The sequence below is a fragment of the Lepidochelys olivacea genome (genome assembly GCF_965140295.1).
Source record: "Lepidochelys olivacea isolate rLepOli2 genome assembly, chromosome: 6".
In the NCBI taxonomy this organism is placed as follows: domain Eukaryota; kingdom Metazoa; phylum Chordata; order Testudines; family Cheloniidae; genus Lepidochelys; species Lepidochelys olivacea.
The window spans coordinates 80,565,913-80,585,206 of NC_140416.1; the positions used below are offsets into that span (position 1 = coordinate 80,565,913).

The 19,294-nt window shown below is 39.1% G+C and overlaps 1 protein-coding gene across 4 annotated transcripts in view; it reads left to right on the forward strand.

The window, feature by feature from the left end:
- Nucleotides 1–19,294, forward strand: part of AKAP6 (A-kinase anchoring protein 6) — a 403,733-nt gene that overhangs the window by 302,470 nt on the left and 81,969 nt on the right. For all 4 annotated transcript variants that reach the window (XM_084632749.1, XM_084632752.1, XM_084632751.1 and 1 more), the window contains exon 9: nt 2,173–2,293. In XM_084632749.1, the coding sequence (XP_084488875.1) occupies nt 2,173–2,293 (121 nt within the window). The remainder of the gene's footprint in view (nt 1–2,172; nt 2,294–19,294) is intronic.

Here is a 19,294-nt window from a genome sequence, read left to right on the forward strand (position 1 = left end):
AAAACTCCAGGTATTTCTTTCACAGGCCAGACACCTTCCCAGCCTGGGCTCAGTCCTTCTCCCCCACTTTGTCTTTGTTTCTTTGATGTTTCCAGCAGTTATTCTGGGCAGGGATTCAGTAAAGAACCAACCCTGATTATGTCCCTCACCTGCCTTAAATAGGCTTTACATATGGCAGGAATCCCTTTTTTTCCCCAGGGTGGTTCCTCCCCGCTCAGTGGAAAAATACTGGTATTTTATCATGGAGTCCAGTACCAGGTGACTTAATCACATGACCCGGCAGTGTCAAAACAGTCATGAATCAGAGGTTGTTTGTAGCATCCCAGGAAAGCATTCTCAGGAAGGTGGGAGATTAGCATGTTCTCCCTAATAGTCCATTGACTGGTCCCCAGCTAGCCAGCCAGATTGATTGCATTCCCTGTGGTGGGCATTCCCCAGGTGCAAACACTTCTGTAAAGTACAGAAGTACAGTGTAGTACAGACGTATAGTCAATATTCCTAACTTTAGATACCAAAATGATACATGCATACAAATAGGATAATCATATTCAGCAAATCATAACCTTTCCATTGAGATCTCACATGCCTTATCTTGTACAAAACATATCATAGTTATGCTGTAATCATATTATAACAATATTTCTATGAAGAATATGGGGTGTTGTGTCACAATAAGCTTAAAAATAAAGGTCCATCAAACACCTTATGAGAGGTTACAAATGCCCTCAAATTCTAATGAAACTATTGTTCTTCAACCACAATAACTTGATTGTTCATGCCTGCTCTTCTTTATAATAGCACCATTGCTTACCTTTCCAAGACAGGAACTATAACCTCATAAATTATTAAGAGTATGCTAAATGTAGTGGTTTGATTTAAAGAGATAATGCAGAATCAACACTTGTGCATTACACAATACTTTCTTAGTTGTCTTGGTGGAAGTAATATTACAGAGGACTAAATGCTTCCTCCGCCCTTCCTTCCTTCCTCTCAAAAGAGGGTGTTTCACAACACATTACTATGTCTACATACATTCAAAATCACCTTAGATATGGTACACTCATTAATGGTAATTCAAACTACAGTAGCGTATACGACTGTATTTTTGGTATTATTATTTCTCTTGTTCCTTTGTTGCAGGAATTCTCACTTTATAACATTAATGAAAAAAATGTAAAAAACTAGATAAAGTTTTTAAATATCTGAAAAAATTAACCTTGGTAAGCAATATTAAATTCAGGGCAGGAACACACATGGTCATATACTAATTTGACCTACAATGATGTTTTTTTCTTCATTTCTATTAATAAGCTTTTCGTCAGTTACAGATTGACAAGTCTTGAGGATTCCTTTTAAGGGGTATTTTTTTGACAATTTTGCAGTTTTTCCATGTATACCTTCTTTCTCATATCACAGTGTTTTAGAAGAATCTATGCTTTACTTACTCACTAGGTTTTCAATAGAGAATCACATTAATCCTTTTAAGCTCCTTATTCTAATGATTTATTTTGTTGAAAACCATAGTGATCCTCCTTTGAATTTTAATGATTGCTGGCTATTCAAAGATTCATTGTTTTGACTTCCTGTCCTTACCTTTGTTTCTTACATGTCTGTAGGGAACACCTGTCTAATACTGTATCTGGCCTTAGTTCTCACTGGCTCACCATATTCACTCAAGCCTATCCTAAAGCGTTAAGTTGAAATGCTAGCTATTCATCCATGAAAATAAATGTAGGATATATATTTGCAGAGATAGGCAGATAGACAGCAGAAGGATGGCTAAATGGATTGAGTCATTTTTCTGTGAAAGTAATATTTTTGGTATGAATAATAGTATATCATGATCATTGTAGAGAAGCTTGTTAAATATAATGTTAGCACTTTAAAAACCATTAGGCAACATTATCTAAGGGTTTTTTATTTCTACATTTTTGCAGCAAGTACAGTATGCTTACAGTTGTCAGAATCTAGCATCACTTGCCAAATTTAGGTCATGTCACTGGTTTAAATTGGATTTCAATTTTCATTTACGTCCACTCTCTATAAATACAGACTGTCTCTTTAGAAATATAACTTGGAATATCATGAGTTTTCAAGAATATATTATTCTAATACACGATTTTAACAACTAGACTGTATTTATGCATAATACATTTTGTTCCTTATCTACAGCCTTTTGGACTTTGATTCAGAATACCAGGAGCTCTGGGATTGGCTGATTGACATGGAATCTATAGTGATGGACAGCCATGACCTGATGATGTCAGAGGAGCAGCAGCAGCATCTTTACAAGGTTAGAGCTACCGTTACTGCCTTTACCTAGCTATAGAAGATCTGATTAGCTTGACAAGTCTTTCTCTCACAGGATATCGCTACGTTCATTGTATGTATCATGGTGTCTATTAGAATTCCCTTCCCTGTCCCCAACCTCATTTCCATCCCCTGTGCACTGACAGGCTGCACCGACATCATAATTGCAAGAAAGTTCCCTTTATCACATTCTATTTGGTGTAATTCTATAGAAGGACAAAGATTTGTCTTCAAGATGAATAGAAATAAATGAAACTGCATTAATAAATAGACTGAAACAAAATGAAGAAAAAATGAAATGGTTACATTTAACAAAATGTGTTTTGATTGGAGCTTTTAGATGGATTTTTATCCACTTTTCAGACCTCTTCAGGGAAGAGAGAAGTTTGTTTTGATTTTGGTTTACTGCTGCTGGGATACAGGACTCTTCCAATTTAATTTTTATATGTTATACATAAAGCAGACATTGTCATGTTAAGTCAATACACTTGCTTGTGATTTAAGCAAAATGATTTTGAACTCGCATATTGATTGGGGGCCTTTTGTCAAATAAATATATACTGTTTCCCTTTTTTGCCATTGCTGTCTTAGTCCAGATTTTTTTTATCAGTTCTTCTTTTTAATGGATAATTTTAATAGTCCCCCAAAATATAGATTTCATCTTAAAACTGTTTCAGGCTTGACTCAGTGTCTGAGAAACTGTATTCAAGGGGCATGATGGGTGTTGGGGAAAGGAGGGGGAGGTTTTCCACAGAAATATCAGGCTGCAGTAAATCTTCCTCATTTAGGCAATTTTTATTGGAGTAATTCTGACAGTTGTCATCCTTGAATTGCTTTGAGCATATGGCGTATTTCAAAGAGCAGATTGTGAATCATAAAAGATAAAATTAATAACTAACTATAGAATCAGCAATAGTATAATGACAAGAAACAACTACCCTCTAGCTTTTTTTTTTATTTCTTATAGAATAAATGGTACATTCAAGGTCAAATAGAAGTTGTTTTCTTTCTTCTATGGTTACATGATTTGATAATTTATTAAATATAATTTATATTTTCTTGCTTTGAATTTATAATTTGTAGATGCTCTTCATGCATTATATTCTATCTAAGGTTGGTCCTTTTATTTGAAAGGACCTAAACAGAGAATTATGAAATAGGTTATAAAATACCTTCACATGCAGAAAATATTGTTTGAGCTCTAACGTATTAAAAGTCACAAGTAAGTTAAGTTTAATGGCCTCACTTTCTCTCTTTGTCAGTCATTTGTTAATATTAAAAGAAAACTAAATACATAATTTCACAAACACATAATTTCTAGATAGGCTCAGAGTTTCCTAGATTTTAAGGCCAAAAGGTTTCAGAGTAACAGCCGTGTTAGTCTGTATTTGCAAAAAGAAAAGGAGTACTTGTGGCACCTTAGAAACTAACCAATTTATTTGAGCATAAGCTTTCGTGAGCTACAGCTTACTTCATCGGATACAAACTGTGGAAAATACAGAAGACGTTTTTATACACACAAACCATGAAAAAATAGGTGTTTATCACTACAAAAGGTTTTCTCTCCCCTCACCCTACTCTCCTGCTGGTAATAGCTTATCTAAAGTGATCATTCTCCTTACAATATGTATGATAATCAAGGTGGGCCATTTCCAGCACAAATCCAGGGTTTAACAAGAACGTCTGAGGAACGGGGGATGGGGGAATAAACAAGGGGAAATAGGTTACTTTTTATAATGACTCAACCATTCCCAGTCTCTTTTCAAGCCTAAGTTAATTGTATCCAATTTGCAAATTAATTCCAATTCAGCAGTCTCTCGTTGGAGTCTGTTTTCGAAGTTTTTTGTTGAAGGGTAGTCACTTTGAGATCAGAAATCGAGTGACCAGAGAGATTGAAGTGTTCTCCGACTGGTTATTGAATGTTATAATTCTTGACATCTGATTTGTGTCCATTTATTCTTTTACGTAGAGACTATCCAGTTTGACCAATGTACATGGCAGAGGGGCATTGCTGGCACATGATAGCATATATCACATTGGTGGATGTGCAGGTGAACGAGCCTTTGATAGTGTGGCTGATGTTACTCAAATAAATTGGTTAGTCTCTAAGGTGCCACAAGTACTCCTTTTCTTAAGGCCAAAAGGGACCATCTGTTCTGACTTCCTGTATATGACATGCCCTTAAATTCTATACATTTACCCCTTTATTGAGCCCAGTAACTTGTGTTTGGCTGACGCATATTTGCCAGAACGGCATCCAGTCTTGATCTGAAGATATCAAGATATGGAGAATCCACACTTTCCCTTGTTTGTTTGTTCCATTTGCTAATCACCCTCACTGTTAAAAATGTGAGGATTAGAATAAATAGTGTGTTACAAGTCAGGATTGAAATGCTTAGGCACTGTATATTCATACAGGGCAATTTCCAAAGTGCTTTGCTCTATGCCTTAATGTAGCCATTATTTTCAGTTTTACATTCAAGAATTCAAAAGATTCAAATATTTTTTTTAAAAAACAACAAAAATGGGCTGGAATCACAAGAAGCACCCTGCGCCACTATTCTATGCACCCTTTAGAAATGTTTTTTATCTTGATGTATTCAAAATGCAGTCATAAAGGTATAAATGGTAATGTATATAATGGGAGATAGTGGTTAGTGGGGTAATGGGAGGGATAAAAGAGGACAGGGACTTACTCAGAGGTTTGCAGTGCAGTATGGTGACAAAAATGGCCAACACAACGTTAGGCCGCACATACAAAAATATTTTATCACAGAAAGGGAGATAATATTCCCTGGATTTAATGGAGCCCTGAGTTATGCTGGCTTCTTCTGGTACAATGCTCCTGGGATTCGAAAGTTCAGACAGAGGAGAGCTGTCAAGTCTATAGCTCCCACATACCTGCAAGGCCTACAGTAAATGAGCACAGGTTCCAGACGGGGTTCAGCACTTTCTCTCTGAAGTCTCCACAGGTGCTTGCAGAGCCCCAGCATACAGAATATATTATTCTAGTACACTTACAGTTCTTCCACTGCAAAACCATAAACGGTGTGGGTGCCCACACACTGCTTGGCAAAAGGACAGAATAGGTGAATGAACAGGGCTTTTTTATCTCTAATTTCTATGATTTTAGTAACCAGGATACATCATGCCCCTAACAACACTCAGCATTTATATTTCTAAAACCCAGCATAGCTAACCTACCCTACAGTCAATAACGAAATGCTCTTAATTGTGACACTCTACCTATTTGAAAGATCTGACTCAGAGTCGTTGGTGGTCTGCCTAGCAGTCACAACCATGTGGTATCAACACTGTCTATATTTTATACTAAACATGGGAGTAATTCTACTCTGTGGGGGGAAGAAAATCTGAAAAGAAATGCAGGCAGCTGAGTAATCAAAACTGTTGAATGACGGAGGATGTTATGAAAACATAGGCCTTATTTTAGGTATTCTTTATCAACTGCAGCTTCAAATATGAACATGTTAATTGCACTTTCTGCTTTTTGGTGGATTCTCCTAAACCCTCAGATCCCCTCCTCCCAGCTATTGAGCTGACAAGTAATTGTACCTCTGAGCCAGCTCAGCAAGCCTTCTCTGCCAGTGAACCTGCTGTGGTATCACTATTACCAACAGTAATCATTGCCCCTAAGGAGTCTATGAATGGAAAGGAGGTGTGATAAAACAGGTAAATCAGGAGGGGAAAGCATGCATTAAAGCAGTATAACATAATATATAAATGCTAAAATTGCATGTGGGAAAATAAAATGCATTTTCCCAGGTTTAGACTCTTTCCCCAGTACTATATTTTCAGATTTCATATAAATTTAAGCCAATTCCTTCTGCTTAATTTTGCATTTAAATATACGAGGAGGCTCTCAGTTCTTATTAGAAATTCTGTTTGCCCTTCTTTAAATATATTTTATTTTTTCTATAAATATAAACAAGAGTGCATAGTGCAGCTGGTATTTTTTTTAAACTCTAAGTATGTATGATATACACTAACAGTATTGTTGGTTCTCCTTCATTTTATTTTCCTATGTTTGAGCACAACTTTTAAAGAGAATTATTCTTCCTCCTGCAGCCCTCTCCCAGGGATATAAGAGACAATTCACTCAATTTTCATTTTCAATTTTTAAAAAGTAACAACCATGATTTTGAAATTTGACTAATATATGTTACAGATGCAAACACAGAATGAGTGGTTTACAGCTTGCTAGTCTATAATTGAAATTAACTTATAAGGAACATCTTTGTATATAGCGCTCACGTTGACTTCAGGTGGATTTGCATGCAGAAGGTTTGCAGAATCAGGCTCACAGAGTTTAAACTCTGCTAATGAATCGTTCAGTGGGACCTCGAGTATGGATTTTATCTCTATACCTTGAATGTTCAAAAATGAAGCAAATCAGTGTTTATTAGAGCTCTGGAGATTAGAAATGAATGTACGAGACACAAAGTTAATGATAATTCCTACATTTCCCCCAGAAGATTAATTGTAAAACTTAATTGTGTGTTTGATTAAAACACCATTTAAATAAGTAAGATATGATTGTTAAAATTGTTAGCATGTAGAGAATAAAATTAAATAAACATTGTTAAAAACTCAAAATAAAAACACCAGGATGTCCTTTAATATTTGGATGTATGATTACAAAACTATTTAATATGCTTGAAATACATACTGCATAAGCAATCTCTTGAATTATCAAGTGTTCAGGAAAGATGAACTCTATAGTGAATAGAAAAAAATTGGTACAGCAGTTGGAAAGATTTAGAAGAAAATCTGTCAATGTGGCTTTTGAACAGGTTAAATACTGAAGTATCCTATCAAAGGGAAGAAGTTCACTCTCTTAAATAACATTAAAATGCACATCAAGTGTTATGGACCTCTAAAGAAAAACTGAAAAAACCTTTCCAGCAGTTTTTGTTTCCCTAATGGAAGCTGCGGTTCTTCTGAAGGTGCAGTTCATTTTCTCCTCTGGGTGTGCTGCTGCTCCATTGTGCTATTCACTCTAGCTCTGTGTGCTGTGGCCCTGAGTGGTTCAAACAAACCGTGGTGAAAGTTTCCCTCATTTGCATCACTTCTAGACAGCCCTGTCCTACTCTTTGCTGACAGGAAATCACTGTCTTTGTCACCTTTTTTCAGTGATCTCCTTTTGGCAGAGATTGGCCATGTGACCAGGATTAATCACAACAACAGTTCTGGCTCAGAACTCAATGACATGTTTTCCTCAGCACTTCAATAACAGTGGAGAGGAGTCAGTAGGAAATGACTACATTAATTTCAGAGTGAAAAGATAATTAACACTTAAGGACTAATGCTACAACCTATGGAGTTATTATTCAAATTAAACCTAATTTATTGTAAACTTGCACACAAAAAAATCAACCCTCCCTCCTTAATGCAACTGTTACAAATAAACTTAGAGTAGTCCTGGATTTAAAAAGAACAAACGATATTTCAAATAGTAACATGAATAAACTAAAACTTAAAATATTTGAAACCAGAGGCTGAAGTATGTAAAGTGCTTACTTAGATGATATGAATAGGATACTGGCAAACAAAAGCAGCAGTGTGCTCCTAGAATGCTGTGCTTAAAGGAGTTTCCTTGGCAACAGAAATGCAGTTCCAAAAGTAGACAGAACTTTCCTCAGAAAACATACTATTAATAACAACCTTCCGGAACAACTTGGAACAATTTGACTACTTGGCAATAATAATGCCAAGTGTTCTGCGAATTAATCTAACACATAACAGTTATATGTTTCTCTTGCCCATAATTCTCCTGAATCTCAGGCCTGAGTTCTGTTCACTTTGAGGATATAAATGTGAGAAGCAGTTCTAAATGTTACTAAAGAGAAAGAAAGCTGAAATACCAGTAGCCTGCAAGGATCAATTAACGTGCTCTGTATCTTTTTAACTTGTAAAACAGAGTAGCTCAACTGGATTACTTTATTCCATTTAAAACAAGGACTATATACCTACTGAAGTCACACTGTAGTTGTCTTTATTTCAACCAAATTACTGCGGTAAAAAAAAATATATTACAAGGTAAACTGCCTGAAAAGTATTATATTTGGAATATATCCTGTGGAGACTGATCCTAGAGCCAAATTCTGCAAGATGCTGAGAGCTTCCTGTTAGTCTAGTAATCTATCTTCTTATATGAGACCACTAACAGTCAGTAGGAGTTGAGAGTACTCACCAGTTCTCAGGAAGCTCTCAGCATGTTGCAAGATTAGACCCTTTCTGGACAGAAACTATAAATGTGCTATGCATGCAGTATTTTTAAATACGTCATCATTTCTATGTCAGCCAAGAGAATAAACTAATTTCAAATCTGCCTTGCCAATAGGAATCAGTAGAATTCTTCTAAAGGCCATAAGCTTACTAGACAGGAAAGGTAGAGTACTACCTTGACCTTTTCTGAATCCTTGGATCTAAAGGTTAAAAGTAATCAATATATCTCGTTGTGCAGCTTGGTAATAAGTAATAACCATCATGTTAAAATCTAAATGATTGCAGATAGCACTTAAGTATGTTGACCCATTTGGGAGCCTTTTTAATTGCAATAAGGATAGTCATTATAGTTTGCTAATAAACTTTTAGGCTAAATTGCAAGAAGTGCAGCCTTTAGCTTTTTGAAATATGACTTTTACTTTAATGCTGATAAAAATTGAGTGTTCCAAGGTGAAAGCTTTGATTTTTATCTGTAGAGATTTATATATTCCTTTCTCATGTCTGTTCAAAATTACAGAAAGATTATACTGTTAAATAATACCAATAAGGATATTGTTCACTTGCAGTAGTTAATTGTATCACTGTTCAGTGCTCTTACATTATATCCATAGGTATATGAAAAGATACATGACTTAATAAAAATAACCGGACCAGTTTTGTAACATGCTCTTAATATGTCATTATGCCAGAGAGCATGACTGAAATTCAGTAAGTGAAGCTTTTTAGAGACTAAGAATTTAGTATGACTCTTTCTACACAAGGAAACTGAACTGTGTTTCACAATAGGTATCAAAAATGACTGCCCAACTGAAGCTGTCCTGAAAATAGTTGTCCCACTGTGATAGGAGGGTCAACTGAGTTCAATACCTGTTGTAGCAAAGCATCCTAGACACTTATAGCACTGTGCTGAACTTGGTTGACACTCTCCACACCAGCGTTTTCATTTTCAACACCACAGGAAAAATGATTGGGGAAAGCCGACTTTGACACCTAGTGTAAAAATAGTTCATTTTTTTAATGAAGACAAGGCCTATATTTTAACACTATTCTATGATTAAGGCTAAGATTTAGTCATGAGTATTTTTAGTAAAAGTAAAAGGGCAGGTCACGGACAGTAAACAAAAATTCACAGTCTATGACATGTCCATGACTTGTACTATATACACCTGACTAAATTTTGGGTGCTCTGGAGGGGGGATTCCGGGGGCGCTGCAGGTGCTCTGTGGCGGCTCGGGGGTGGGAATACGCAGCCTGGGGGAGCAGTGGCATGTGACCTGGAACTGCCACTTGTGCTCCGGGGAGGAAGGGAGTTGTGGCCCAAGACCATCGCTGCTGCTCCAGTGGGGAGGGTGCGCGGTGGCCCGAGACTGCCCTAGAAGCAGCTGCTGCGGCTGGCCTGGAGGCCATTCGAGCAGCTCAGGCAGCCTCCAAGCCAGTCGCACTAGCCGCTGCAGAAGTCACGGGGGTCCCAGAAAGTCACAGAATCCGTCACTTCCATGACCTCCATGACAGACTTGCAGCCTTATCTATGATTAAAGTGCTCAGCATCTATGGCAAATTTTATATTTTAACTTATAAAGTAGCAGGAAGAATTATTACTGGCAAAAAGTCTTATTTAAAGTAGATAAATGTTTGGCCTTAATGTTCCAGTAATTACAACAGCAAAACATTGTGATTCTCTAGACGCGGTAATCAAAGTAAGGCTAAAGTATGGATGCAAAAGGAAGAATACTATATTCCTGTCTGCTTCCATTTTGAATGCATAAACATGTTTCTGGAAGCAGTAAAGCAGTGTAGGAATTCTTTTGGGGCCACCCCCCAGTTATTTCAAAAGAATCCCGGGTACATCTCATGAGAGTAAAAGAGTTTCTTCTCACATTCAACAATAATGTTAATAAGACGACCCTGATTTTCAGGTCCAGCCAAAGTTCTCTTTGTACAAAACCTGAGGCGAGGAACGACAAAGTTGGTTTAGGCCACTTCCAAATTTCCTGTATTCTGGGGCTGTCCAGGAGCCAAACAATTTAGAGAAGCCTCAAGGCTGGTCTAAACTGCACTCAAATGCCCACAGCCCTTGGCGTCAGTGATGCAGTTAAGAATAGCCAGTGTACACCAGCACTCCAGCCTCACTCCTGTGCTGGGAATCTTCAAGGGGGGGACAGTGGAGGGCCATTCCACTGGTGGTCTGATCCAGCCACTTAAATCGCCTCTATGCCCCTAAGCATGTACTGGAGATACATTATACTCTAAAGATTTATATACTATAATTATTTTTGCAAAGCCATACAGAAGTTTATTCCAACAAATCCTCAGTCCATTCTATGAAGGCCTCCAATGTCTAATGTGTTGTGCACTCAAAAGAAGTTACTGTAGTTTCCTAATTTTCAGACACTTCACACCAAATTTAGACTAGCTGTAAAAGAGTGCAAGTCCATGAAGTCAAGTTCATGAAGTTACTCCCACTTATACTAGGCCAGGGCTTTGTGTTTATCGTTAGATTTAAAATATGCACATTCCAGGATTTTAGGGAGATTTTCAGAAAGCAGGGTATGATTTAGTTGTTCAACTTTAAAAAAATCAGTGGAAGTCACCTAACAAAAATCCCCACAAAATGCTTAAAAATATTTACTCTCATGTGAAATTCACTCATAAAAATTCTAATAGAATAATGCCAATGCCTGAGAGATCAGCTCATTACAGTAAAGAAATTCCAGAGTCAAAGCTGATTTCTCCATCTTTCATTCAGGCCTCTGTTCAACCCTTGCATTGTAAAATCAAACATTTCTTTTGAGATCTCTTTATATAATAGAGCAAAGCAGGGTGAGTTAAGAGTAGAGTGGTAGTTTTAACGTTGAACGTTGAACTTTGGTTGGTTGGTTGGTTTGCTTGTTTGCTTGTTTGTTGGAGAGGATGGTTGGATAGAGAAAATATTTAGACATATTTTGAGCACAAAAAGGCCATATGGCCCAATATTCCTTACCTTCTTTGATGAATCTTGAACCCACCTTTCCTGCTTTTTCACCTTATGCTGTCTAATTCCCTCATTTTCCAGAAATAAATCTAGATATCCCAAACTCATTTTACTTACTACTTTAATTGCATTCCTCCTAGTATCTTGTTCCATATCCATAATATAATGTGTGAACTTCCTCTTTCTGAACTCCTTATTTACTCCTAGAATAATCTCCTGTTGTTGTTTTATGCCGTAGCCATCATATTCCTCAAACAGGTTTTGTGCAGTGCTTTATATTTAAAAAAGGATTTTAATAGTTTTTTTAAAGCAAACAAACAAACAAAATACCTCTTCATGAAGTTGTGCTCGATTAAGACAAATTCTTTGGACCTTAATTCACTCATGATGCCAGTACATTTAATACATGCCCATACAAATATGTTCAAAAATCCTTATTGCATGCCAAGTTTCAATTTAGAGCAAATGTGTATGGCCAAGTTATAATGGCCTGAAAAGTTCCTTAGACAGACCAGGAATTTGAGTTCCTTAGACAGACCAGGCATTTGTGTCTGACGTTACAGAAACAGCAGTTATTTTATGCCATAAAAAAATCACTACAGTGCTGTGTGCTAACTTCTCCGTCTGAACATTTCATTTCATTTACTACTAATTGTAGTAATAACTGTAGCAGGGCGCCTGGAAATCTGGGGCACATCAATGTCAACTTCTGTGATGAGTGAGAGGCAGACACAGTTGGGGATTTTAAGGTTTTGTGCTGATATTTTACCCTTACAAAATCCACAGCTAGCTGCAGAATTCCCAAGATTCTGAACACATTCTATCATGTGTGTGTCCTAAGATTTGCAGCCAGCTAATATGTGAAAAACTCCTATTTCATTGCTTGCAATCTCAGATGGAAGTTTGCATATGACCTATTCACTGTCAATAACAAAATTTAGTCTAGTGATCATCGGTTATGTGTTTGACCATTTGGCTCTGTTTTCTTATGATGGTCTAAACCAGGGGTGGCCAACCTGTGGCTCCGGGGCCACATGCAGCTCTTCAGAAGTTAATATGCGGCTCCTTGTCTAGGCACCAACTCCGGGGCTGGAGCTACAGACGCCAACTTTCCAATGTGCCTGGGGGGTGCTCACTGCTCAACCCCTGGTTCTGCCACAGGCCCTGCCCCCACTCCACCCCTTCCCACCCCCTCCCCTGAGCCTGCCATGCCCTCGTTCCCCCTCCTCCCCCGCCCCGCGCCAAGCCTCCTGAATGCCATGAAACAGCTGATCGGGAGGAACAGGGAGGGACGGGGAGGCACTGGACAGCGGGGCTGCTGGTGGGGGGAAGATGCTGGGAGTGGGCAGGGGTGAGCTAATGGCGGGCTGCTGACTTATAACTGTGGCTCTTTGGCAATGTACATTGGTAAATTCTGGCTCCTTCTCAGGCTCAGGTTGGCCACCCCTGGTCTAAACCAATTCTTCTGGGATACTGTTCCAAAGGAAAACCACATGCTTCTTCATGCCTACCATCTAAGACACTGCAAAGTACAGTACTTTCACTTCTCTCTGTCTCATTTATGGATAGCCAACATCAGGCTAACTTCTAAGCACTTACCAGTTAAATTAAACATTTACAGCAAGGTCTTTAGTGGATTTCCTGGAGTCTTCTGCTCTTCTCCTTCCTCTGGTTATGGGAATCTCTGCTTGGGGTTATATATCTATTTTACCACTGTTACGAATTACACCTTGTAGGACACGCACACAACTGCTGCGAATTATACCTGGTAGGACACGCACACAAGTGCTGCGAATTATACCTGGTAGGACACGCACACAAGTGCTACGAATTACACCTGGTAGGACACGCACACAAGTGCTACGAATTACACCTGGTAGGACACGCAAACAAGTGCTATGAATTATACCTGATAGGACACGCACACCAGTGCTGCGAATTATACCTGATAGGACACGCACAGTTCGAATCTAGGCTGAGGCACAGAAACAAAGTCCACAACTGCAGAGTTCCCAAAAGACACTAAGTTTATTACGCTCGAGCGTGGTGCCCCCCTGCTAGCCAGGAGGGGACCCTGAATGCAGATTATACAAAGGTTATATACTTTTTAGCAAAGCATGTTGCCCTCGTGCATCGGAAACCTTAGCCAATAAACAAACCCTTGTCTTATCTACCACCTATCCCTGCTTGGTGCATTCCTTGTGCTATACCAGTATGTTAATTACACAGCATGGTCCTAAAGCTATGCATCAGTAACTTTTATTATCAGGATGGGAGGCCTCACATCAAGGCCAAGAGACAGGGAGTTAGAGACTGACAAAAACCAGATACTGGGAGTCAAGGCAGGCTGGAGACAAGGAGGAGGATTTTCACAGGGATTCAGTATCTAAGGATTACTCCTCCTGGTGTATGATGTGCTGGCATTTAAACAATGGTGGGCCCCAAACCAAAATGGAGTCACATGTGCTAACTTTTCCTTAACACCACTGATGCTGCCTGATCATCCAGGCTTAGTGACAAAAAAAGCGTATTCCAAAAGCTACACTCAAATTTGATAAATGGGGAATAGTATATTTGATGGAAGGAGAATAGTCTTCCAATAATTCTTTGAAGCTTTTCTCCTTCTGACCAGCATTACTTCAGCCTTGCGTGGATCATGTTTGATCCAACTTTTGTTTATCTAGGTAATGATGTCTTGTGGGCATTGCAACATCCTTGTGATGGTGTTGGTAGCACCTATTGAAAATGTGATACACAGCTAGGTCTCATCAACACTTATATGCAGCAAAGTCCATGATACCAGTTAATCTCATGTAAATATTCAAAAAGGAGGTGAGATAAGGACAGATCCTAGACCGAATGGCAATGAGGGCTTTTGGGGAAGAGGAGCAGATGCACAGGAATGATAGGTACCATTACAGTGTTCTAGCTATGTCATGAAGGCAGACCTGCAGCACATCGTGACCAACTATGTGGAAAGCAGGATAGATTGAGTTGTGTGAGCATTGACACATACAGACTCTCCACTGCCATGAGAGGGTCTTCTTTTAGTGCTACTAGGGCTATATTTATGCTGTGTCCCACTTTGAAGCCCTTCTGTGAAGCATCCAGAATACTGACTTCAATCTCATATTGTTAAAGCTTGATAGTAATTACTTTCTCAATGATTTTGCTTAGAAATGGGAGGCTGAACGTGGAGCAATAGTTGAAGAGGTTTTCTGCATCAAGTATTTGCTTCCTGATGATCATGCAGATATTTCCATTTTTCAGGGAGGCTGGAGGCTCATTTCTCTGAAGGAGGCATTGATAATTCCTGTGAGCAGTAGACTCTATTGTTCTTTACAGGCCTTTCCCCTCCAGGAGTGGCATGGATCTGTTTTTCAGGTGGTGGCTCGACTATTTCTCAGGGCTTCTAGATCTTTGTAGTGTGTGATATGACTGATTTCCAGCGATGATTCTGAGGTGGGTAGGGCCATCTAGCCAATACAGGGTTCTACCTCCATAAGATCATCTTTGTGTTCAATTTTTTCCCACAAACTTAAGAAATTAAAAATCAGAGTTCATTGTTTTCTCCAAGGAGTGAATCATCAACTGCCTCAGATCGAGTGAAATAGCCAGTTTAGTTTTGTTCTCAAAGTAAATTGCATAGGTAAAGCAGTTTTGCCCTTTTTGTCTTCTTTGTGTTGTATAAGGAAACACAAAAAGGGTTTTCTTTCCCCTTCAAAAAATTAAAAGCACTTTTTCAAATGTTAGACATTGATTCCCCTGTACTTTCTGAAGATCCTCTGGAGGACTGAGGAACTCTAGTTATTAGGAGACCACAAGAGATGGGGGACTGAAACATGAGTTACTGAGCTTGGAAGATGTTAAAACTCTTTGCTTTGCAGTCTGTTTGTTTCTTAATGCTTAACTCAAGATCCCAGTAAAAAAAGAAAAGAAAAGCTTTCTTTGGGAAACTTGTACAATTCTCATCCCTTCACAAAAGACAGCTTCCACTTTGGGAATCTCCATCTGATTTATTTTTAAATGAAAAGATCAAAGTGCATGCTTATTGAAAGAATATTGGGAACAGAGATGGAAGAGGGTGAATTCCAGCTGAATTGTGGAGCCAGCTGCAATGTAATCCCAGCAACACTGATAAGCAGCAATATTAGACTGGAGACATGTGACCAAGTACTGATGATGTATAATAAAACCATTCTGAGGCCAATGGGCAAATGCAGGCTGCCAATAAGAAACCACAAAATGACCTTCTATCACTTGGCATTTATAGTAGTTGACACACAAGAGTACCACCCACTTTGTGGACAGCAAGGCAATGATCATAGGACAGCACCAGAATATCCCCAGTGTGAGAGAGGAAGAGAACAGGCCCCATGGGCCCTGTCCAGCATTCTAACGGGGCTTTACTCTTATTGAAACTAGCACGGAGTAGATCAGCAGCCTAGTAGTGGTGAGAAATTTTTGGGTAAACTAAGGATATGCATTGACCCAAAACCACTTAACACAGCAGTGAAAAGACTACCCATTACCAACAATTGAGAACATACTACTTGATTTATCTAGGGCAAAAGTGTTCATGGTTTTTGATATCAAGAATGGGTTCTGGCATATTGAGCTAGATGAGCCATCCAATCACCTAACAACCTTTGCCACGCCTTTTGGCAGGTACTGCTGCGAATGAAAGTTTATGTGCATCGGTCTGGCCTCAGAGGTGGTCCAGTGTAAACTGAACCCAACACTAGAGGGACTCCCACACGTCAAGATTGTACATGATGACATTCTTTTTGGAGGAGAAGACGCAGTCAAGGAACTCCTAGTCAGATGCCAACAGCAGAATATTCAGCAGAATGTACACAAGCTGACGCTGAGGAGAACTAAGGTCTCCTATATTGAACATCTGTTGACTTCTGAGGACTTCTGACCAGACTCTGAGAAACTGAGAGCCATTAAGGAAATGCTCGAACCAAAGGATGTGAAGGGAGTCTAGAAATTTATAGGAATGACCAAGCATCTTTCCAGATACTGTGCACACCTGTCAGAAGCCTGTGAACCCTTGAAATAGCTGACACACAATGAGGCAGTGTTGGAATTGTAAGACAGCCCAGGATAGGTATTTGAAAGAGTAAAGATAATAATAAGCCAGGCACTGGTCCTAAAGTATTACAACCATCTGGAGCAGTGAGAGCCACAGAATGGGTGCTTCAGAAGGAGCCTAGGAGCAGGCCTGATGCAAAGCCAGAAACCCATAGCATTTGTTTATAGTCCTCACAAATGCAGGAAGGGGATACCCTCAGATAGAAATGGAGCTACTGGCTGTGCCCTTTGGATTAGAATGATTCCATCCTTTCACCTTTGGACACAAGGTGGATGTGCAGGCTGATCACAAGCTATTAGAAAACATCATGAAGAAGCCAGTGCCGAGTTCACCCAAGCGACTGCAACACATATTGTGGAGATTGAAGCACTATGAAGTGAGGATAAGTTACTGCCAGGGTAGTAACTCTGATAGCGGATACACTGAGCAGGGCTTCCCTTCCGGAGTACAACTCAGAGGGTTCTGTGGAACAGGAAATAGTCTATGAACATACTACAATGTCTTTGCATCTCTGCTGGGAGGCCCAGGCAATCCAACAAAGAACTGAACAGGTTGGGATGCTACATGCATTAAAACTATTCATACTCCAGCACTGACCAGGTCTCAAGGAGCAAGTGCCACAGCAAGTCAGCAAATGCTAGCACAAGAGACACAACAACAAAGATTATTAAAAGGAAAAATGTAACAACCTGCATGGAACTTGGAGGGAAGCACATAGACTGAAGGAGTTTGGAGGATGCTGCAGGAATCCAGTCTGTGTGCACATAACTGGAATACCAGCTGCAGTTGCAGCACCTCTGTAAATAGTTCTCTGAACAAAGAGCCCATTTAGTTTTAGAAATATGCTGTCCTCTCATGTTGTTATCCAGCATGAAACATGATGCATCCCAAAACAGGGGTGTGTATTCTGATGAGGAGATACAGACACAAGTATTAAAATAGATCTTCCTGCACTAGCATCCTAGGTTATTATGAAGAGTCAAGTGCATTTCTATAGAACCAGACAATTTTGACCAAAATTTGAACCAAACCAGAACTTTTTTGATGGTTTGGACGTGTTGTGACTAACTTCTTTCCCTCCCTTTTGTCATGCGTCCAGAAGTCATTATTTCGGTCATAGTTGGAAGCTGAAATGCTGAAGTACCATCAAAAAAGTTGTGTTTACAATATTTCTGGTCCAAGAAGAACCAAAAATCTCAGTATCAAGCCTATTCTAAGGAGATTTCTGGACCAGCTTTACAGACAAAAGAGGTTCGGCTTGATAAGGTACCTAAACCTTTGGGTGCTGATTTTGACCAAAGCAAACCTCCAAACTTTTTGAAGTTTTCTCATCCCTACAAGTTTCCATGTTTGGCGGTTTCTCAGATACTGAAGAGAGCCTCATAACATTGCCAGTCACAGCTGAACACAGCAGCATGTACTATTATTTAAAATTGCCTGTATGCCCCTAAGCATGTAGTGGAGCTACATTATACTCTAAATATTTATATACTATAATTAGTATTGCACAGCCATGCCAAAGTTTTTTCTAACAAATCCTCAGTCCATTCTGTGAAGGCCTCCAGTGTCTAATATGTTGTGAACTCAAAAGAAGTTCCTGTAGCTTCCTAATTTTTCAGGCTCTTTTACAGCTGGTCTGAATTTGGTGTAAAGAGTGCAAGTCCATGAAGTCAATGGAGTTACTCCCACTTATACTAGGCCAGGGCTTTGTGTTTATCGTTAGATTTAAAAGATGCACATTCAAGGATTTTAGGGAGATTTTCACAAAGCAGGGCATGATTTAGTTATTCAACTTTTAGAGTCTTCAAGAGGGGGACAGTGGAGAGCCATTCCACTGGTGGTCCGATCTTTAACAATAGTACATTTCCACTGAGGTAGGGGGTTTTGCATTTGGTTTATTCTAAGAGATTTTTGTTTTCTGGGCCAAATCCTGCTGTCCAAAGCATGGGCGCACCAGTGGGTAAGAGGACACAGAACATCTTCTTCATAGCTTACACATGCAGCAGCAGCAGAACAGGGTTTTCCACTTATTACTCAAGAGTGCTGGGCACCCAGGCCAGGATTTCCTAACCACTGGGTTACCATGGCCCCCATGCAATGTCGTCATTAGTAGGTGTGGTCAGTCACCATCAAATACTCTGCACCTGGAGCATGTGATAGCTGGTGTGGATACTTACTCCTTTTAAAAGAGATGCAAAATATGTCTCAGTACATCTCCCACCTCTCTGGCCTCCATAAGCGTTCCTGGATGAAATGGCCAGCTCACTCCTCTGCTTCTCTGTAACAGTAAGGGCAGCACTTTGATTAATGTGTGTGTCAAACAAAAACATTTTCCATCACAAATTCAAATTTTGCTGCTTCTTTTCTGAAACTTTTTAATATCTTAGATAACTCTTAATGGTGCCAGGAACTACAAAATTCAATTATTGGTATCAGTGCTGTTAGATTAGACATATGTCTTTAAAAACAAACACAAAATAGACTAAAAAAAAACAATTTAGTTGTTTTTAAATAATTGTATTCTCTCTTAGGTATTTAAGATGTGCCCAACACTAACTTCCTATATATTCCTAATTCAGTATGTATTTAGGGCTCAGTAGTGCTATTAATATGTGGGGACTCATCAACTTTTTCAAGAATGGCAGCATGAGTCTGCGAGGGCAGAACTC